The sequence below is a fragment of the Pseudophryne corroboree genome, chromosome 4, assembly GCF_028390025.1.
Source record: "Pseudophryne corroboree isolate aPseCor3 chromosome 4, aPseCor3.hap2, whole genome shotgun sequence".
In the NCBI taxonomy this organism is placed as follows: Eukaryota; Metazoa; Chordata; class Amphibia; order Anura; family Myobatrachidae; genus Pseudophryne; species Pseudophryne corroboree.
Genome location: NC_086447.1, coordinates 275,276,437 through 275,299,458, shown reverse-complemented (window position 1 = coordinate 275,299,458; position 23,022 = coordinate 275,276,437). Strand labels below are relative to the sequence as shown.

Genomic DNA, 23,022 nt, shown 5'->3' with positions numbered 1-23,022 from the left:
ATTCAGTGTGCAACATCTTTGGGTTGGCCGTGCTGCATGTGTACAATGAATGACACTGTACATAGCGTTGTCATCCCCTGCATTTTGTAAGTGTGTATGCACGGCTGGATGCAGGGTCCGGTCACACTTCGGATCAGCTGGGAACACACAGCTCTGATGTGTACCCGTCCTTACTCCCAGCCGATCTGTGACTGAGAGCAGTTGCATCACTGATTACCCCTACTGTCTGTAGACCAGGGAAAACAGCTGAAGACAGCCATCCACACTTTCTGCTTTCCAAGATGCCTGGTGTATTGGAGGGATTTGTAGATCATTGTATACTTTTAATCCAGCAAGAGTCTGCAGGAAGCGCTCCACAGGCTTGGTGTGTGCCTAGAATGAGGTGCTAGCTATGCTCCTGTGTGTGTGCGAGAGTAGGAGGAGGTGCTGTCTATATTACGGTCTGTGTGTGCGAGAGTAGGAGGAGGTGCTGTCTATATTACGGTGTGTGTGTGAGAGAGTAGGAGGAGGTGCTGTCTATATTACGGTCTGTGTGTGCGCTTACAACTGAATACTGGGATTGAGATTTTTTTCAATTCTAAATTCCAGGATTACAAAAATGGGGCAGGATTGGCTTCCCTAGTCCAATTGCAGGTGGGGGGAAGAGACTGAACAACAGGGAAGATGGAGACTGATGAAGGCTAAATTAATTACAGGGGAGGGGTATCTGCGCTGGGAAATAATTAAAACATAAGGTCAGCTGGGTGTAGTAAGTGTATCACAATCACATTTTTGTACATCAGGCACGTTAAGTTTGATTTTGTGTCCAGAATTTTATTTATGTATTGTTTTATATTAGTACAAACGTTTTCACACATAAAAAAAAATAGGTTTTTAATAACCTACTGGTAAATCCTTCTCTCGTAGTCCATAAGGGATATTGGAGAGACTTAGTACGATGGGTATAGACGGGGTCCAAAGGAGCCGGTGCACTTTAAATTTCTTCACTGGGTGTGCTGGCTCCTCCCCTCTATGCCCTCTCCCGCAGGCAGTTATAGGTAAAACAGTGCCGAAGGATAAAGGACATATATGAGAGAAGAAACATAACAATAAGGGGTAAGATTTACACACCAGCACACCACGAACATAAAACAACCAGCAACGGCTGGAAACAACAAACAGCAACAGCTGAACAGGTAACCATATAAAGAGAACCTGCAGAAAAGTCAACGCACTGAGGCGGGAGCCCAATATCCCTTTTGGACTACGAGAAAAGGATTTACCAGTAGGTAATTAAAATCCTATTTTCTCTAGCATCCAATCGGGATACAGGTTGAGTATCCCATATCCAAATATTCCGAAATACGGAATATTCCGAAATACGGACTTTTTTGAGTGAGATAGTGAAACCTTTGTTTTCTGATGCCTCAATGTACACAAACTTTGTTTAATACACAAAGTTATTAAAAAATAAGAATTTACTCACCGGTAATTCTATTTCTCGTAGTCCGTAGTGGATGCTGGGAACTCCGTAAGGACCATGGGGAATAGCGGGCTCCGAAGGAGGCTGGGCACTCTAGAAAGATCTTAGACTACCTGGTGTGCACTGGCTCCTCCCACTATGACCCTCCTCCAAGCCTCAGTTAGGTACTGTGCCCGGACGAGCGTACACAATAAGGAAGGATTTTGAATCCCGGGTAAGACTCATACCAGCCACACCAATCACACCGTACAACTCGTGATATGAAACACAGTTAACAGTATGAAACAATAGAGCCTCTCAACAGATGGCTCAACAATAACCCGATTTAGTTAACAATAACTATGTACAAGTATTGCAGATAAACCGCACTTGGGATGGGCGCCCAGCATCCACTACGGACTACGAGAAATAGAATTACCGGTGAGTAAATTCTTATTTTCTCTAACGTCCTAGTGGATGCTGGGAACTCCGTAAGGACCATGGGGATTATACCAAAGCTCCCAAACGGGCGGGAGAGTGCGGATGACTCTGCAGCACTGAATGAGAGAACTCCAGGTCCTCCTCAGCCAGGGTATCAAATTTGTAGAATTTTGCAAACGTGTTTGCCCCTGACCAAGTAGCTGCTCGGCAAAGTTGTAAAGCCGAGACCCCTCGGGCAGCCGCCCAAGATGAGCCCACCTTCCTTGTGGAATGGGCATTGACAGATTTTGGCTGTGGCAGGCCTGCCACAGTATGTGCAAGCTGAATTGTACTACAAATCCAACGAGCAATAGTCTGCTTAGAAGCAGGAGCACCCAGCTTGTTAGGTGCATATAGGATAAACAGCGAGTCAGATTTTCTGACTCTAGCCATTCTGGAAACATATATTTTCAGTGCCCTGACAACGTCTAGCAACTTGGAGTCCTCCAAGTCCCTAGTAGCCTAGGCACCACAATAGGCTGGTTCAGGTGAAACGCTGACACCACCTTTGGGAGAAACTGGGGACGAGTCCTCAATTCTGCCCTATCCATATGGAAAATCAAATAAGGGCTTTTACAAGACAAAGCCGCCAACTTTGATACTCGCCTGGCAGAAGCCAAGGCCAATAACATAACCACCTTCCACGTGAGATATTTCAGATCCACGGTTTTTAGTGGTTCAAACCAATGTGATTTTAAGAAACTCAACACCACGTTGAGATCCCAAGGTGCCACAGGAGGCACAAACGGGGGCTGACTCTGCAGCACTCCTTTTATAAATGTCTGAACTTCAGGTACTGAAGCTAGTTCTTTTTGAAAGAAAATCGACAGAGCCGAGATCTGTACCTTAATGGAACCCAATTTAAGGCCCATAGTCACTCCTGCTTGCAGGAAATGCAGAAATCGACCTAGTTGAAATTCCTCTGTTGGGGCCCTTTCGGCCTCACACCATGCAACATATTTTCGCCATATGCGGTGATAATGAGTTGCTGTAACCTCTTTCCTGGCTTTAGTAAGCGTAGGAATGACTTCCTCCGGAATGCCCTTTTCCTTCAGGATCCGGCGTTCAACCGCCATGCCGACAAACGCAGCCGCGGTAAGTCTTGGAACAGACAGGGCCCCTGCTGCCGCAGGTCCTGTCTGAGTGGCAGAGGCCATGGGTCCTCTGATATAAATTCTTGAAGTTCTGGGTACCAAGCTCTTCTTGGCCATCCACGAGTATCGTTCTTACTCCTCGCCTTCTTATTATTCTCAGTACCTTTGGTATGAGAGGCAGAGGGGAGAACACATAAACCGACTGGTACACCCACGGTGTTACCAGAGCGTCCATAGCTATCGCCTGAGGGTCCCTTGACCCGGTGCAATATCTTTTATAGCTTTTTGTTGAGGCGGGACGCCATCATGTCCACCTGTGGCCTTTCCCAATGGTGTACAATCCTATTGGAAGACTTCTGGAGGAAGTCCCCATTCTCCCGGGTGGAGGTCGTGTCTGTTGAGAAGATCTGCTTCCCAGTTGTCCACTCCGGGAATGAACACTGCTGACAGTGCTAACACATGATTTTCCGCCTATCGGAGAATCCTTGTGGCTTCTGCCATCGCCATCCTGCTTCTTGTGCCGCCCTGTTGGTTTACATGGGCGACTGCCGTGATGTTGTCTGATTGGATCAGTACCGGCTGGTTTTGAAGCAGAGGCCTTGCCGGCCTCAGGGCATTGTAAATGGCCCTCAGGTCCAGAATATTTATGTGTAGGGAAATAACCTGACTTGACCAAAGTCCCTGGAAATTTCTTCCCTGTGTGACTGCCTCCCAGCCTCAAAGGCTGGAATCCATGGTCACTAGGACCTAGTCCTGTATGCCGAACCTGCGGCCCTCTTGAAGATGGGCACTCTGCAGCCACCACAGTAGAGATACCCTGGTCCTTGGAGACAGGGTTATCAGCCTATGCATCGGAAGATGCGATCCGGACCACTTGTCCAACAGGTCCCTCTGAAAAGTTCTTGTATGGAACCTGCCTAATGGGATTGCTTCGTAGGAAGCTACCATTTTTCCCAGGACTCGCGTGCAATGATGCACCGCTACCTATTTTGGCTTCAGGAGGTCTCTGACTAGAGATGACAACTCCTTGGCTTTCTCCTCCGGGAGAAACACTATTTCTGGTTTATGTCCAGAACCATCCCCAGGAACAGTAGACGTGTCATAGGAACCAGCTGTGACTTTGGACTGTTTAGAATCCAACCATGCTGTTGTAGCACTTTCCAAAATAGTGCTACCCCGACTACCAACTGCTCCTTGGACCTCGCCCTTATAACGAGATTGTCCAAGTACGGGATAATTACAACTCCCTTTTTTTGAAGGAGTATCAACATTTCGGCCATTACCTTGATAAAACACCCTCGGTGCCATGTACAGTCCAAACGGCAGTGTCTGGACTTGGTAATGGTAATCCTGTACCACAAATCTGAGGTACTCCTGGCGAGGATGGTAAATGGGGACATGCAGGTAAGCATCCTTGATGTCCCAGGATACCATGTAATCCCCCTCGTCCAGGCTTGGAATAACCGCCCTGAGCGATTCCATCTTGAACTTGAATTTTTGTGTTCAAGGATTTTAAATATAAAATGGGTCACACCGAACCATGCGGTTTCGGTACCCCAACCCGTGTGGAATAGTAACCCCGTCCTTGTTGAAGTAGGGGCACCTTGAGTATTACCTGCTGGGAATACCGCTTATTAATTGCCTCTAGCACAGCCTCCCTGCCTGAGGGAGTTGTCAGCAAGGCATATTTTAGGAAACGGCTGGGGGGAGACATCTCGAATTCCAGCTTGTACCCCTGAAATACTACTTGAAAGAAACAGGGATCCACCTGTGAGCGAGCCCACTAATTGCTGAAATTTTTTAGACGGCCCCCCACCGTACCTGGCTACACCTGTGGAGCACCCGCGTCATGGTGTGGCCTCACAGGAGGCGGGGGAAGAATCTTGATTCTGGGAACAGGCTGACTGGTGCAGCTTTTTTCCCTCTACCCTTGTCTCTGTACAGAAAGGAAGCGCCATTTGACCCGCTTGCTTTTCTGAAGCCGAAAGGACTGTACCTTTGTCTGTGAGGAAACCTGAGGTAAAATTATTTCTTCCCAGCAGTTGCTGTGGATACGAGGTCCCAGAGACCATCCCCAAATAATTCCTCACCCTTATAAGGCTCTCTATGCGCTTTTTAAGTCAGCATCACCTGTCCAGTGACAGGTCTCTAATACCCTCCTGACAGAATGGACATTACATTTATTTTGGATGCCAGCCGGCAAAATATCCCTCTGTGCATCCCCCATATATAAGACGACGTCTTTAATATGTTTTTATGTTTGCCAACTAGTATCCCTGTTTGACAGGGTCACCGACCACGCTGCAGCAGCACTATCTGCAGGTCTCAGTCTAGTACCTGAGTGTGTAAATACAGACTTCAGGATAGCCTCCTGTTTTTTATCAACAGGTACCTATTAAAGTGGCCGTATCCTAAGACGGCAGTGCCACCTTTTTTGACAAACGTGTGAGCGCCTTATCCACCCTAGGGGATATCTCCCAGCGTAACTTATCCACCTGGCGGGAAAGGGTACGCCATCAGTAACTTTTTATAAATTACCAGTTTCTTAACGGGGGAACCCACGCTTTCACACACTTCATTTATTCATCTGATGGGGGAACAAAACACTGCCTGTTTTTTCTCCCCAAACCTAAAACCCATTTTTAGAGGTGCTTGGGTTAAAGTCAGAAATGTATAACACATTTTTTATTGCCGGGATCACGTCACGGATGTTCCTAGTGGATTGTGTATATGTCTCCACCTTGTCGACACTGGAGTCAGACTCCGTGTCGACATCTGTGTCTGCCATCTGAGAGAGCGGGCGTTTTTGAGCCCCTGATGGCCTTTGAGACGCCTGGGCAGGCGCGGGCTGCGAAGCCGGCTGTCCCACAGCTGTTACGTCATCCACCCTTTTATGTAAGGAGTTGACACTGTCGGTTAATACCTTTCACCTATCCATCCACTCTGGTGTCGGCCCCACAGGGGGCGACATCACATATATCGGCCTCTGTTCTGTCACCATATAAGCCTCCTCATTCAACATGTCGACACAGCCGTACCGACACACCGCAGACACACAGGGAATGCTCTAAACGAGGACAGGACCCACAAAAGCCCTTTGGGGGGACAGAGTAAGAGTATGCCAGCACACACCAGAGCGCTATATATATACAGGGACTAACTGAGTTATGTCCCTAATAGCTGCTTTTTATATAATATACCAGGGGTGGCCAACCAGTCAGAGTCAAAGAGCCAAAAAATCTTGTTAGGTACGTCAAAGAGCCGAAGGTGAGCATGCACAAATGGGGTGTGGCCTTGTGCCCGCTAGGCCACACCCTGGTATAATATACATTGAAAAATCCAGACCCACATAAATACATTTGTAAAGCAAGATCCAACATAAAATACATTGAAGAAGTCACTTCCGCATAAAATAATTGAAAAAGCCAGAACCATATAAAATATAATGAAAGACGATTCACATAGTACACTTCAGCTCTCCCATGTGTCACTTCAGCCAGCACCCTGCTATGTCACTTCATCCAGCTCCCCATGTGTCACTCCTGCTAAACCCCTCATATGTCACTTCAGAACCCCCCAACTCATGCTATTGTAGCAGCTCCTTATTACCCCTTTCACACCGCACAAATATCCCGGTATCGACCCGGGTTGGTGTGCAGTGTGAATGGGCCATGGTCAAATTCCTGGGTTGCCTGACCCAATAATTCAACCCGGGTTATAAGCAGTGTTATTTCTGGGTTGAATACCAGGGCAGTGGCAGCGTAAATGGGTTCCCGGGTCGATGGGACCCGTTTACTACATAGAGAGAGGCGGCGCGGAGATAAGCTCATCTCCCAATGCCGCCTCCACCCCCGCTGCCGCGCCCCCCCACTTCCTCCCATGCAGCTATGGCAACCAACTCAGCTGTTACGATCCTGATGCTCAGGACAGGGGAGATCTTATGCAGTAAGTCCAGAGCACGAGGACGTGATGCTGGGATAGGGAAATGGAATGGAAATAGCCCCTAGCACCCTACCTCCGTTGTCTTACCCGTGTTGTCAATTCACGCCTGAATGACTATGGTTTCTTGGGCCCACGGCAGCCGCGTTTGAAGGGCGGATTATGTCTGCCCAACTCCGATGCCCCCCGGTCTTAGTTGGAGACAAGGCGTGAACTGAGACAGGGTAATAACAAGGGGACCTCTAACTGAAACAACCAAGCTAGGGGCTACTAACTACATAAAAACTAAAACGTATGTGCGGCACGCCGCCAAAGGAAAAGAACTACAGTGGATACCACTGTCCACTCCCCCACACGGCACCGCCGAGTTCCGGGGAGGACAGTGAAAGCGGAAACCTCCGCAAAAGCACCAACTCAAAGAAACGCAAATACTAAGCGGCCTAGGCCGCAACACGCGGCAGAAGCTGCTACTCACGAAACCGGGCGAGAACCCCAGATGACAGTAACAGGTTCACAAGGACCAGAAGGATTCCCAAGACCGGCTTCAGAACTCCAGAATACAAAAGGGCAGGGAGCAGGATCGACCAGATGCAGCTGACCAGGAACAAACTTCTACAAGGCAGGAACAGCATACAGGAAGCTATCACCGGCGTTTGTGTGAGACACTGAGGAGGCATATAACAGGGAATTCTCCAATGGCAGTACAGAGCCTAATTGATAAATGTCGTGCAGCTGCCTTGCTGCACGACCAGGGGAGAACAGGTGAGTAATCTTATGGCAACGGGGAACGCGGTCCACCTGTGGCGTCCCCGTTGCCATGGACCCGGCGGCCCTGCACGCACGGCGTCCTAGCGTTGCCAGGGACCCGGCGGCTATCGCGCGCACGGCGTCCCGGCGTTGCTAGGCGCCGTGCGGAAGCAGGGAGAGAGAGAGGCGCGGCGGCTGTGACCGCTGCTCTGTCAGGGCACGGCCGAACACCGCCGCGCCTAACACCAGCAAATTGCCGGGTCGGTAAGCCACCTGTTAGGGTCCAATGCCGGATCCCACCCGGGAAGGACCGTTTCTAATTCCCGGGTGGGATCCTGCATTGGCGATGTGAAAGGGGCTTAAGGATCCTCTGTTTGACGGTGGGTGTTTTATCTCTAGTATCTGGCTTCCTCAGTCCACAGCCCTCGTAGTGCTTCCGCATGTCTTTCTGGAGTACAGTGGTTTACCGTATCTATTGTGGTAATGTGACTTCAAGTGTCGGGAGCCACATTTAAAGAAAGAAAGAGCCACATGCGGCTCAAGAGCCACAGGTTGGCCACCCCTGTAATATACTGTATACAGTGCCAATTTTAATGCCCCCCCTCTCTTTTCCCTCTTACTGTACTGTAGAATTGCAGGGAAGAGCCAGGGAGCTTCCTTCCAGCCGAGCTGTGAGGGAAAAATGGCGCCAGTGTGCTGAGGAGATAGGCTCCGCCCCTTTTTTGCGGCCTATTCTCCCGTTTTTTATGGAATTCTGGCAGGGGTATTTACCTCATATATAGCCCCTGGGGCCATATATTGAGGTATTTTAGCCAGCCAAGGTGTTTTTATTGCTGCCTCAGGGCGCCCCCCCCCAGCGCCCTGCACCCTCAGTGACCGGAGTGTGAAGTGTGTGAGAGGAGCAATGGCGCACAGCTGCAGTGCTGTGCGCTACCTTGGTGAAGACAGAGTCTTCATGCCGCCGATTTTCCGGACCATCTTCTTGCTTCTGGCTCTGTAAGGGGGACGGCGGCGCGGCTCCGGGACCGAACATCAAGGCTGGGCCTGCGGTCGATCCCTCTGGAGCTAATGGTGTCCAGTAGCCTAAGAAGCCCAATCCGGCTGCAAGCAGGCGAGTTCGCTTCTTCTCCCCTTAGTCCCTCGCTGCAGTGAGCCTGTTGCCAGCAGGTCTCACTGAAAATAACAAATTCTAAGACTATAACTTTCTAAGAGCTCAGGAGAGCCCCTAGTGTGCATCCAACCTCGGCCGGGCACGAAATCTTACTGAGGCTTGGAGGAGGGTCATAGTGGGAGGAGCCAGTGCACACCAGGTAGTCTAAGATCTTTCTAGAGTGCCCAGCCTCCTTCGGAGCCCGCTATTCCCCATGGTCCTTACGGAGTTCCCAGCATCCACTAGGACGTTAGAGAAATATTGTATTAAATGACCTTCAGGCTGTGTGTATAAGGTGTATATGAAACATAAATGAATTATGTGAATGTACACACACTTTGTTTAATGTACAATATTATAAAAAATATTGGCTAAAATGACCTTCAGGCTGTGTGTATAAGGTGTATATGTAACATAAATGCATTCTGTGCTTAGATTTAGGTCCCATCACCATGATATCTCATTATGGTATGCAATTATTCCAAAATACGGAAAAATCCGATATCCAAAATACCTCTGGTCCCAAGCATTTTGGATAAGGGATACTCAACCTGTATTAGAGAGACTTACAGTACTACGATGGGTACATCCCAAAGCTTCCAGAACGGGCGGGAATGTGCGGAGACTTCAGCAGCACCGCCTGCCCAAACTGGGTACCCTCTTTATCCAGGGTATCGAACTTGAAGAATTTTACAAAGTGTTCTTCCCGACCAGGTAGCAGCTCAGCATAGTTGCAAGGCCGAGACTCCACAGGCAGCTGCCCAGGAAGAGCCCATCGATCTTATAGAGTGGGCCTTCAGAGACTTAGGAACAGGTAAGGCTGCCGACACATAGGCCTGTTGGATAGTACTCTAAGCCAACGAGCAATGGACTGCTTTGAAGCAGGATAACCCTTTTTCTGCACATCATAGATCTTCAAGGCTCGCACAGCATCCAATGCCTCCGGAGGAGCAGAAGTGCCAGAACTTGACGGAACCACAATAGGTTGATTCAAATGGAACGCAGAGACAACCTTCGGCAGAAACTGCTGCGTAGTCCTGAGCTCCGCTCTGTCCTCGTAAAAGACCAATTAGGGACTTTTATGCGATAAGGCCCCCAATTCGGAGTCACGTCTAGCAGAAGCCAGGGCCAATAACATCACTGTCTTCCATGTGAGGTACTTATCTTCTACCGTCACCAGAGGTTCAAACCATGAGGACTGTAGAAATTCTAACACTACATTCAAATCCCAGGGTGCCGTGGGCAGCACAAAAAGAGGTTGAATATGAAGTACTCCTGGTCTGAACTTCTGGTAACACTGCCAATTTTTCTGGAAGAAAATTGAGAGGGCCGAAAACTGGACCTTAATGGAACCCAGGAGTATGCCCTTATCCACATGAGCCTGCAGGAAACAGCCCAAGTGGAAATCCGCAGGCGGATAAGAGCGTTCCTCGCACCAAGAGACATATCTTCTCCAGATATGATGATAGTGTTTTGACGTCACAGGTTTCCTGGCCTGAACTATGGTAGCAATGACTCTTTTGGAAATGCCCTTGTGAGCTAGGATGTTCCGCTCAACTTCCATGCCGTCAAACGAAGTCGCCGTAAGTCCGGGTAGACGAACAGTCCTTGCTGAAGAAGATCTCTTGTAGCCCTGAGAAATGAGGTCCCTTACCCAGGTATAAGTGACGCAGTCAAGCTCCTACCTCAAAATCCCCTTGGGGTGGGTGGGCACAGTCATGCTGAGGACTTAGTGGAAGCAGAACTGGTGCTCTGTTCCTGAGAACCGGTGTTCGCAGGTCTTGTCGTCTTACCTCTGGTGCCTCTAGCCGCATTGGAAACACCTCTGGCCCTAGATCGAAATCTGTTAGACCGAAAGGACTGAACAGACGGCCCGGGGTAGGAACACCTAGCCGGCGGGGCCCCAGAGGGGAGAAACATGGATTTCCCTGCAGTACCTTTGGAAATCCACATATCCAACTCAACCCCAAAGAGCCATTCCCCAGAAAAGGGGAGAGATTCCACACTGCGCTTGGACTCTGCGTCCGCTATCCAATGACGGAACCACAAGGCCCTGCACGCCGACACTGCCATGGCAGAAGTCCTAGCATTAATATTGCCCATCTCCTTGAGCGAGTCACACAGGAAGCGTGCAGTGTCCTGAATGTGCTTCAGAAGAGTCACTGTAGTGACCAGGGGCATATCCCCAGAGAGGCCCTCCTGAATTTGAGAATCCCACGTGTGAATGGCATGGGTCTTCCAGTAACCCGCTATGACCGGCCTTTTGCGATAGACCTGCTGCTGTGTAGATAGACTTTAGTGTAGTCTCTATTTTTCTGTCCCCAGGGTCCTTTATGGTAAAGGAGCCCGAGGCAGGCAGCACCGCCTTTTTTGACAGTCGAGAGACTGATAAGTCAACTCCTAGGAGTTCTTTCCTACCTTCAAGAGCAAATGGGAAATTGTGCAAAAATCTTTTTGACACTTGGTATTTTTTGTCTGGATTTTTCCAGGCTAACTTAAATAGGTCATCTAACTCTGCAGAATCAGGGAAAGTGACATTAGACTTGTTTTCTGTAAAGAAAAACAACTGCTGTGACGCAGCGTCCTCTAGAGGGAGATTTAACACGTCCTGTATAGCCAGAATGAGGGGTTCAATACCCTGAGCGGAAGTGGAATCCCCACTAACGGGATCCAAGTCCTCCCCATCCTCCTGTATATCCTCATCTGAATCAGAGAGAAAGGCAGGTAAACCACGCTTCTGTGGTCCTGAGCTAGAGAGCAGCCCTAGCCCTAGCAGCTAAGTCTGCAACAACCTGTTGTAGTAGCTGAGTTTTCTGAACATTAGTAGTGAGTTGTGATGACATATCAGACATCATATTCTTAAGGGACCTTAGCCAGGAAGGCTGTTGACCCTCTCCCCCTGAGTTGTGAACATTGGCTGCGTTGTTCACATGAAACAGAATCAGATTATAAGGGAGAGAATCTGGTGTGGCATACACTACATAGTTTGTGTTTACCCATGTTCACAGTAAATCACACATACACACAGACAGTAAAACTTAGCAAGCCTACCCTTACTGTATGTGAGGGGGAGACATAGAGAGAAGACCAGCACACCCCAGCTACACAGCCCCAGTGAGGCCATCAGCGTACTATATCACAGTGAAACACCTATGATTTATGACCTGTATAGGACACAGATTGTGTACAATAGCGTCTCTCCCCTTTTGCTACACCCTGTACCAGTTATCCAGCGTTTTCGGAGTGTCTGGTGGAGCTGTGTGAGCCTGCTGCTGCAGTAAGCTGAGGTAGTCGCCAAAATGCCGCTGGTCCCGCTCTGCGATAGCTCCGCCCCCCCCCCCCCCCCCCACAGGGGGCTCTAGCGGGTCCCCCCTCAGGAGGGTCCCGTATGCCACACCCGCGTTCAGCCGCACCATGAACCGGGGGACCCACCTAGCGGGGCCCCCGGTTTGTACCCACCACTGTCGTCACCTTCAGGCATCTGTTTGGGGTGTGCGGCAAGCTGTGATTGTGACAGCTAAGGCGCAGTGCCGCGCTGAACAAACAACCTCTCAGGTGGTCCTGAAGCGGAAAAGCAGCTGACATCTCGCAAGGCTGGGGACCGTCATCCCCCGCCCCCCCCCACTCCCATCCTAACTCTCACAGTGCAGGTATGTTGCACAAACAGCATACCGAAAATAACGAGATTTATGGTAAGAACTTACCTTTGTTAAATCTCTTTCTGCGAGGTACACTGGGCTCCACAAGCATTGGACAATGGGGTGTAGAGTAGGATCTTGATCCGAGGCACCAACGGGCTCAAAGCTTTGACTGTTCCCAGAATGCACAGCGCCGCCTCCTCTACAACCCCGCCTCCCAGCACAGGAGCTCAGTTTTTAGTTAACCAGCCCAATGCAGTAGCAGGAAAAGAGATGACAACGGTTAGTAGCCACATACACCACACTCTCACGACAAGAGAAGTGTCAGCGGCTAATGCCATACCAACCCAAAGAAGCTAAGTGCGTCAGGGTGGGCGCCTTGTGGAGCCCAGTGTACCTCGCAGAAAGAGATTTAACAAAGGTAAGTTCTTACCATAAATCTCGTTTTCTGCTGCGAGGTACACTGGGCTAAACAAGGATTGGACAATGGGAATGTCCTAAAGCAGTTCCTTACGGGAGGGGACGCACTGTAGCGGGCACAAGAACCCTGCGTCCAAAGGAAGCATCCTGGGAAGCGGCAGTATCGAAGGCATAGAACCTTATGAACGTGTTCCCGGAGGACCCCGTAGCCACCTTGCACAATTGTTCAAGGGTCGCACCACGTTGGGCCGCCCAAGAAGGTCCAACAGACCGAGTAGAATGGGCCATAATGTGAGCAAGAGCTGAAAGACCAGTCTTCACATAAGCATGTGAAATCACCATTGTAATCCATCAGGCCAGGGTCTGCTTGTGAGCAGGCCAGCCACGTTTGTGAAATCCAAGCAAAACAAAGAGAGAATCAGATTTTCGAATAGAAGCAGTTCTCTTCACGTAGATACGGAGAGCCCGTACCACATCCAAAAACCGCTCTTTGGAAGACAAATCAGGAGAGACAAAGGCCGGAACTACAATCTCCTGATTAAGGTGGAACGAAGAAACCACCTTAGGTAAATATCCGGGACGAGTCCTAAGAACCGCACGGTCACGGTGAAAAATCAGATATGGGGAACTACAAGACAAGGCACCCAGATCCGACACTCTTCTAGAAGAGGCAATAGCCAGCAAGAACACCACCTTAAGGGAAAGCCACTTAACGTCAGCTGAACCCAGGGGTTCAAACGGAGGATCCTGCAACGCCTCCAAAACCACGACAAGTCCCAAGGAGACATAGGGAGGTTGGATACGCAACACACCCTGAGTGAAAGTATGAACATCAGGTAAAGTCGCAATTTTTCTCTAAAACCACACTGACAAGGCCGAAATATGAACCTTGAGGGAGGCCAGACGCAGGCCTAAATCTAGGCCCTGCTGCAGAAAAGCCAAAAGTTTGGCTGTACTAAACTTGGAAGCGTCATAATTATTAGATGCGCAGCAAACAAAGTAGGAATGCCAGACCCTATAGTAAATTCGAGCAGAAGCCGGTTTCCGGGCCCGCAACATAGTTTTAATGACCTCTTCAGAAAAACCCATAGCCCTCAAGACGGAAGCTTCAAGAGCCACGCCGTCAAAGACAGCTGGGCTAGGTCCTGGTAGACACAGGGGCCCTGAACGAGGAGGTCTGGGCGTTGTGGAAGCAGAAGTGGACGCTCTGACGATAGGCCTTGCAGGTCTGAGTACCAGGGCCGTCTGGGCCACGCCGGAGCTATGAGAAGCAGATTTCCTTTTTCTTGCTTGAACTTCCGAATTACGCTGGGCAGGAGTGACACCGGAGGGAACACGTACGGCAGCCGAAACCTCCACGGCACCGCCAGCGCATCCACGAATGCTGCTTGAGGATCCCTTGTCCTTGCTCCGAAGACCGGAACCTTGTGATTGTGTCGAGACGCCATCAGATCTACATCTGGAAGACCCCACTTTTCCACTAGGAGTTGAAACACTTCTGGATGGAGGCTCCACTCGCCGGCATGCACATCCTGACGACTGAGAAAGTCCGCTTCCCAATTCAGGACTCCCGGAATTAATATTGCCGATATGGCCGGTAGATGGCGTTCCGCCCAACGTAGAATCCGTGAGACTTCCTTCATTGCCAAACGGCTTCGAGTGCCGCCTTGATGATTTATGTAAGCCACAGTGGTGGCGTTGTCCGACTGTATTTGAACAGGACGGTTCTGAATTAAATGCTGGGCCAGGTGCAACGCATTGAAGACAGCCCGCAATTCCAGAATGTTGATCGAGAGGAGACATTCCTCCTTGGTCCACCGACCCTGAAGGGAGTGTTGCTCCAGCACCGCGCCCCAACCTCTTAGACTGGCATCTGTCGTCAACAGGACCCAGTTGGATATCCAGAAGAGACGGCCCCTGCACAACTGTTGGTCCCGAAACCACCAAAGTAGCGACAGACGGACCTCCGGAGTCAATGAGATCATGTGAAACCTGATCCGGTGAGGCAGGCCGTCCCACTTGGCTAGAATCAGCCTCTGGAGGGGGCGAGAATGGAATTAAGCATACTCCACCATGTCGAATGCTGAGACCATGAGGCCCAGCACCTGCATCGCCGAATGTATCGACACTTGCGGACGAGAAAGGAAGCAACGAATCCTGTCCTGAAGCTTCAGGACTTTCTCCTGAGACAAGAACAACCGCTGGTTGTGAGTGTCCAATAGCGCTCCCAGGTGCACCATGCTCTGAGCAGGGACCAGGGAGGATTTCTTCCAGTTGATGAGCCACCCGTGGGCTTGTAGAAACCAGACCGTCATATCCAGATGACACAGGAGAAGTTCTGGGGAATTTGCCAGGATTATTGGAAGCTGGCTGACGGGCAGCCCAGGCTCTTTTGGGCTTCGGCTTACCAGGTTTGGAAGTGCGGGCCTGCTTGTGGTACGCCTGACCTTTTGCTTTACCTGAAGGGCGAAAGGACGTACCTTTAGCCTTTGACACAGAAGGAGCGGTATTTGGTAGACAGGCAGTTTTGGCAGTAGCCAAGTCAGCAACTATCTTATTTAAGTCCTCCCCAAACAGAATATCTCCCTTGAAAGGGAGTACCTCCAGGGTTTTTCTAGAGTCCAGATCCACAGACCAGGATCTCAGCCACAATATCAGGCGAGCCAGGACTGACGTAGTAGAGGCCTTGGCTGCCAGGATACTGGCATCCGAAGCCGCCTCTTTAATATAGCGAGAAGCTGTGACAATATATGACAAGCATTGTCTAGCATGGTCAGAGGAGATTTCAGTATCTAACTCCAAGGCTCACGCTTCAATAGCCTCGGCAGCCCATGTAGCTGCAATAGTGGGCCTTTGCGCAGCACCCGTGAGGGTGTAAATCGCTTTCAGACAACCCTCCACACGCTTATCCGTAGGCTCTTTTAGAGACGTGACGGTAGTGACAGGGAGAGATGAGGAAACCACCATCCTGGCTACATGTGAGTCCACTGGAGGAGGCGTTTCCCAATTCTTAGACAGCTCTGGCGCGAGGGGATAGCAAGCCAGCATCTTCTTGTGAGGAACAAACTTCGTACCCGGGTTTTCCCAGGGTTCCTGACGTATATATCCACTAGGTGGTCAGAGTGAGGTAAAACTTGTTTAACCACCTTCTGATGCTTGAACCTATCTGGTTTCTTAGGAGGGACGGATGGCTCGGGATCATCCGTAATCTGTAGAATTAACTTAATAGCCTCCAAAAGATCAGGAACATCCACATGTGAACTACCCTCCCCATCAGCGGTATCTGAGTCAGAACCTGTGGGGTCAATATACGTGCCGTCTTCATCAGACGAGGTGTCAGTGACAGCAGTGGATTGTGAGGAGACAAGCGCTCACTTAGAGGACCCCTTGGACTTAGGCGAGCGATGGTCAGACTTTTTAGTAGTTAGGGACTGGTTCAACTTCTTTAACTGAGCAGATAAATCGTCCGCCCACGGCGGGTTAGCTGCAGGGACCACATACGGGTGTACCGGCATTGGGGGTCCCATAGGGGGTGTTAGTTTATGAACTAGCGTATGCAGAAGCGTGGAAAAAGCGGCCAACGGTGGGTCAGTCTGTGCCTCCGTTGCCACAGGCCCACAGCTGCTATATTCTCCTCATATGGGTCTGTGGCTTCAGCAACACTGGCAGTGTGTTCAGCCCCAGAACCGTTACCCTCAGAAGCAGACATGATATAACTTGCAGTATGAGGTAACACAGTACAATTATCAGCAGCACTATAATAGGGGTATACGCAATTGCGGCCGAATTCCAGCTGGAATTCGACCGTTTTTAAATTCGACACAATTCGACAGTCGAATCCCGGCCGCCGGGGCCGGAATTCGACATATTCAATAAAAAACGGATTCGACAGTCCCGCTGTCGAAAAACGGACCAATTGACGGATATGTGCGTCCTGGATTCGACTTTTTGGACGGCACAAAAGTGTTTAAAAACCCCTGATAAAAATGTGTGGGTCCCCCCTCCTAAGCATAACCAGCCTCGGGCTCTTTGAGCCGGTCCTGGTTGTAAAAATACGGGGAAAAAATTGACAGGGGATCCCCCGTATTTTTACAACCAGCACCGGGCTCTGCGTCCGGTACTGGTGCAAAAAATACAGGGGACAAAAAGCGTAGGGGTCCCCCGTATTTTTAACACCAGCACTGGGCTCCACTAGCTGGAGAGATAATGCCAGTCACGGGGGGTCTCAGCATTCGGGGAAAGGGGTCCCATGTGTAAACATGGGACCCCTTTAAGTCCGTGGTCCGGGTAATGCGTTTTTTTTTTTTACCAAGTACGTGGATTACAAAAAAGAACAGGACACAGCTACACTGGATTTTAGCGAGTATAATTTTATTTTCAGGTACACCGTGGATTCTACTTGGAGAAGTGGACAGAGGTCGGCGTGTGAACATAGGTAAGTATGTGTGTGTATGTAATAAAGTTTTACTATCACGGTGTGCGTGTACTGTTTTTATTTGGGTATTTATTTTGTAGTAGAACTACAGGTACCAGCGGGCCCGTTTCCCCCCCGCATGCTGGTAATTTGTGGTTCTTCAAGTACCAGCTTGCGGGGGAGGCTTGCTGGGACTTGTAGTTCTGCTGCAAAAAAACAATATTCTTTTATTTGACACAAGGCTATCAGCCCCCCATCCGCAGCCCTTGGATGGGGGGGGGACAGCCTCGGGCTTCACCCCTGGCCCTTGGGTGGCTGGAGGGGGGGAACCCCTTGATTTAAGGGGTCCCCACTCCTTTAGGGTACCCCGGCCAGGGGTGACTAGTTGGGGATTTAATGCCACGGCCGCAGGGACCGATATAAAAGTGTCCCCCGGTTGTGGCATTATCTCTCCAGCTAGTGGAGCCCGGTGCTGGTGTTAAAAATACGGGGGACCCCTACGTCTTTTGTCCCCCGTATTTTTTGCACAAGGACCGGACGCAGAGCCCGGTGCTGGTTGTAAAAATACGGTGATCCCCTGTCAATTTTTTCCCCATATTTTTACAACCAGGACCGGCTCAAAGAGCCCGAGGCTGGTTATGCTTAGGAGGGGGGACCCCATGCATTTTTTTTTCTTGATTTTAACCCATTCCCACCCCTTCCCACTGAAAACCATGCTCTCTCTATTTTAGTCAGTTAAAAAAAAATATATTCTTTTAAAAAATATAAATAATAGTTGTAAATCCTAATAGACAAACCAAGTACATAATCCCTTCTAATATAAATAGATATGCTATTATCAATAAAAACACACAAAAAAACATGTTTTTAAACATTTTTATTAGATTCCGCCAGCAAAGTGAGGCGGAATGAAATTGATGAAATTACTGTCGAAAAGCACTGTTGTCGAATCGACATTCTTCAATTGAATATACTTTTGTCGAAAAGCCGCATTTTTACCATTGCAGACATGTCGAATTTGACAACTGTCGAATTTTTAAAAGTCGAATCTGAAACGTCCGTTTTTTGTCGAAAAGTACTGTATTGCATTGTCGAATATTTTTTTGTGTCGAAAATGCCTCGTTTTTCGACATTTGCGGCAATTCGACCGCAACTGCATATACCCCATCTCTAAACTTAGACCCCTGCGCAGTGTAGTCAGCACTAGCAGAGATAAAGGACAGATATGGTGACTAAATCAGAGAAAAATACGTAATACAGTATATCTTTGTGAAAATCCTATATTAGATAAAACCTGACGCACCAAACCCCCTCAGGTTATAGAATATAGGGATAGCAGGTTGAGTGAAAGACACGAAATGGATACCACTCAGCTATCAAATGCACACACAGATAGTCAAGTTTGTACAATGCAGAGGTTATTACTGACAATAATACTGCACTGGACTAGCTTACACAGCTATATAACAAATGATATAACAGTACACAGTAAGAACTGGATGTATATCACAGGGTAATTGTACTAGAAAACCCTGACTAAATGCACTATTTCTTACTAACACTGACTAAAAAAGGCAGGTAGAATACTTAAGTGTCATGTAAAGTCACTGCACTGACAACCAGGCGGCTTTACATAGGAGGATTTGTCCAAGCAGTCCCAGGAACAGTGAGCTGAGGGATAATGGCGCCACAGACACTGACAGGGAGTGAGGAAAAGACAGATATGCAGCTCCAGGGCGGGAACACTTGCTAGAAATGGCGCGCTGGGGGAGGGGCTTCAGGTCTAAGCCTTATCCCCTCTGCTGGCAAAACCACCGGGTACTGTGGGCGATATAAGAATTGGTTTAGAGAGAAAACTGACCTGCGCCCATGCCCTAGTGATCTAGTGGGATCGCCTGTATCCACAGTGTCCACCGCCAGCGTGCGCAGCCCGCCTCCCACTGACCGCGCCGGATCGCGATAAAGACCTGGTCCCACAAGGGGAACCCACATACCACCTCCCGAAGCACGGCCACGCGATCCTGGAGAGCCCCAGCCGTGTGTATCTAACGTGAAGAAAACCGGAGCCTCCGCTGTAGGTACCCGGCAACCAGGGCTCGGGAGTGTACAGCGCCGCTGGGGAGAGCTGGAGCTGCAGCAGTGAATGTCACAAGACATTTACCACCGCTGCTGCCCTTGAAGTCTTCACTTTTTACCTCATAAAAAGCTTTTCTTAGGCCTGCCTGGAGCAGCCCCTCTGTTCAGAGCCTGCTTACTGCAGCACCAACTTACAAAACTGAGCTCCTGTGAAGGGAGGCGGGGTTATAGAGGAGGCGGCGCTGTGCATTCTGGGAACAGTCAAAGTTTTGAGCCTGTTGGTGCCTCGGATCAAGATTCTACTCTACACCCCATTGTCCAATCCTTGTGGAGCCCAGTGTACCCCGCAGCAGAAAACAAAGATTTAAAATAAACTGAAGAAAACTCTCTGGAGCTGCAGAGATGTGCATCCTCTCCTGAGGGCACTTTTTTTCTAAACTGCCTGTGGGAGGGGGCATAGAGGGGAGGAGCCAGCACACCCAGTGAAGAAATGTAAAGTGCACCGGCTCCTTTGGACCCCGTCTGTAGCCATCGTACTAAGTCTCCCCAATATCCCTTATGGATGTTAGAGAAAAGTAATTCATTTTAAATGCTTTCAATAACCCTATTACCATTTTTCAGGACTTAATGAAAAACTCAGATTTATATGTAGGAAATGGACACTAACAAAATAAGGGTGTGGTATAATAGATCTACAGAAAATAGTCAGTAGGTCGACATGTATAAAAGGTGTTTCGCACATTGTTTGTCAACCATGACCTTGTCAACCTTTTGTACCCATCATCCATAAAGAGTCGATCTTTCACCTGTCAGCCATGTGGACCTTATGAGGTCGACCTACTGACTGACTAACCATTGACTGGAACCGCAAAAGGAATATAAACTGATGCAAAAAACAACAACGTTCTATGACAAACTGACCAAGATAGCACTATATATTATCTTACCTTATTCACTGGCTTTATTGCTACAGAGATGACTGGGTCTGGTACGTGGATGGATTCCTGTGATGAGAAACACAACACAAGATCATTAATGCAAGCCGAGAACAACATATCGGCAATGCTGGTCATCCACTGATAATGTAACAAATGTATTGCCGATACTATACAGGTGGTAAGCAAGGGAGGCTTTAGATCAGACCCATATTTGTTACGCTTATCTGAGAAGGCACATGCTGGAGATATGGCTCTGGCAGACAGATAATAAACCAGTAACCGCGTTTGAGAACCTCTGTCCTAGTGTTACCTCCACTCCGTGAGGTTTATACTCAATGGCAGGAGGACATAACTCACCATAGATATATTGTCATTGGATTTGCTAGCAAAGGTGTCACCACTTGCGCAATCAATCCCAAACAGGGCACAGATGTCTCCTGCATAGGCCTCCTCCACATCCTTTGTAAAGAGCAGAAAGACAAAGAACACAGTTACACTGTATGGTTTGGGTTACAATAGAATGAATAAATATGAGGCTGTCTCCTAACACACACAGAAGACTGGGCCTATGAACCAAGCCCAGTGTTACTGATAAAGTGGTGATCTATGTAGCAGTGCTTTTAACACTTATGAAATCCACATCCATTTCCTATGTCATCCGCTAGAATTCTGTCAAATTTAGTGTTTAGTGCAATACTACGGATGCTAATTGGGATATACATTGCATAAGTCAGTTATCTCATATATAAAGGGTGCCACAAGGGTTCAATAGTACCAAACAAGGGAAATACAAGTGACAGCAAGTTACAGAAGTACCAACTAATACAAAAAAAGTAATAAATCAAAGGGGAGTGGGCACTGCTCTCATGAGTTAATGGATACATCAATCCTTATTGATTGTAAATAGGTTCATGGAATGTTAGTAAAGGTCACCGCTGTCATAGCCAAGGTTAAACTACTTAACTTACGCATACCTAACATTTAGCAGTCAGCACTCTATATAAATCTAGAAATGATACAGAATAGCACGATACCTCCATCACATCTGCATGGAGACGAACCAGCCTTTGTACCCGCACTCTCTTGCCAGTCCTTGTATTGTAAATGTAGTCACTTTTCTTGAGCATTCCCTGGTACACTCGAACATATGTTAGTTGACCAAAGCGACCAGCCTAGAACAGATAATCCAGTGAGAGCTGTTAGTGGTTTAGGAGAACAGAGCTACAGTGTTGTGACTGGTAACAATAGGCCTAATTCAGACCTGATTGTAACAGCAAATTTGTTAGCAGTTGGGCAAAACCATGTGCACTGCAGGGGGGGGGCAGATATAACATGTGCAGAGAGAGTTATGGTGTGTACACACGGTGAGATCCTTGCTATGCCCGATTTTCACTTGCGATTTCCCTTGAACTCCCTGGAGCCCAGATAGCACAGATTTTGACTAACTTTTCTTGAGATATGGACTGTGTGTGCTAACGATTTTGGCTTATATGAGATGTCATTGACATGTGAGATGAACTAGATAGTACACCGATCTAGCAAGGATTGACTTGCCTGCACAGTCTATCTTTTCTTGCGATGCCGACCTGCCGGTACCGCGCATCGGGATCGAATCGGGATCGCAAGGTGACTTTCACCTTGCGATCTGCACTAACTTTTCTTGCGATTTTGACTATATAGTCAAAATCGAAAGATAATATCTCACCGTGTGTACACACCCTTAGATTTGGGTGGGGTGTGTTCAAACTGAAATCTAAATTGCAGTGTAAAAATAAAGCAGCCAGTATTTACCCTGCACAAACAATATAACCCACCCAAATCTAACTCTCTCTGCAAATGTTATATCTGCCCCCCCCCCCCCCCCCCCCCCTGCAGTGCACATGGTTTTGCCCAACTGCTAATAAATTTGCTGCTATGATCAGATCTGAATTACCCCCAATGATAGACTTGCAAACACATAATTATTAAGCACAACTGCTGATCTCATACTAAATACGTATGGGTGCAACTCAGAATCTGTCATAAAAAAATCCTCAGTGCAACAAGTACTTAAAGAAATGTATATTACACTCCGGGTCTGAGACTTAACATACCTACAGTATTTCTGAACCTTTGGATGAATCGCTGAAAAAAGGCTTTATGGAAGAGTTCTGGGGCAATCAAAAATTATTCATTTCAAATCTGCCTCCCCCCACATCCCCAAGTGATTTTGCCAAGGTGCATAAATGCAACACCTTGGTGGAGCTACTCTTAAGTCCAAATGATGCTCATTGTCTGAATGAGATCACCCAGAAAATACACCTTTTTCTGGAGATAAGTGGACTTTCCCCCAAAATATGATTCTTAAGAGACAAGAGCCATAGAATGATCAATGTGCTTCAGAATGACCTATTTTATAATGTGAAGGAGTCAGCACTACGCCAGTTGTCCAGGTGTACCATGCAGACTTTTACACTGTGCATGCACACAAAAGCAAGCACTGGTCAATGTGCCAGTGTATAAAGGAACACATCTTGAACACATATGTCCCTAAGTCTGGAGAGGCAGAATGAGTGAGGGAAGGTGTGATCTAATGCAGCCCGCATGCAGTAAGAGTATTACTGCAAATGCAGTCATGTGCAACCCTGCAGAAACCGCAGGGACATGTAGTACACCTGTAGAAACACACTGGGTGGTGGTGGGGGG

At 48.5% G+C, this 23,022-nt stretch overlaps 1 protein-coding gene across 2 annotated transcripts in view; it reads right to left on the bottom strand.

Moving 5' to 3' along the window:
• GFM1 (G elongation factor mitochondrial 1) overlaps nucleotides 1–23,022 on the bottom strand; it is a 79,374-nt gene that overhangs the window by 41,520 nt on the left and 14,832 nt on the right. For both annotated transcript variants that reach the window (XM_063916140.1, XM_063916141.1), the window contains exons 9-11: nucleotides 21,372–21,509; nucleotides 20,695–20,796; nucleotides 20,347–20,403 (exon numbers count right to left, since the gene is read on the bottom strand). In XM_063916140.1, coding sequence (XP_063772210.1) covers nucleotides 20,347–20,403; nucleotides 20,695–20,796; nucleotides 21,372–21,509 — 297 coding nt within the window. The remainder of the gene's footprint in view (nucleotides 1–20,346; nucleotides 20,404–20,694; nucleotides 20,797–21,371; nucleotides 21,510–23,022) is intronic.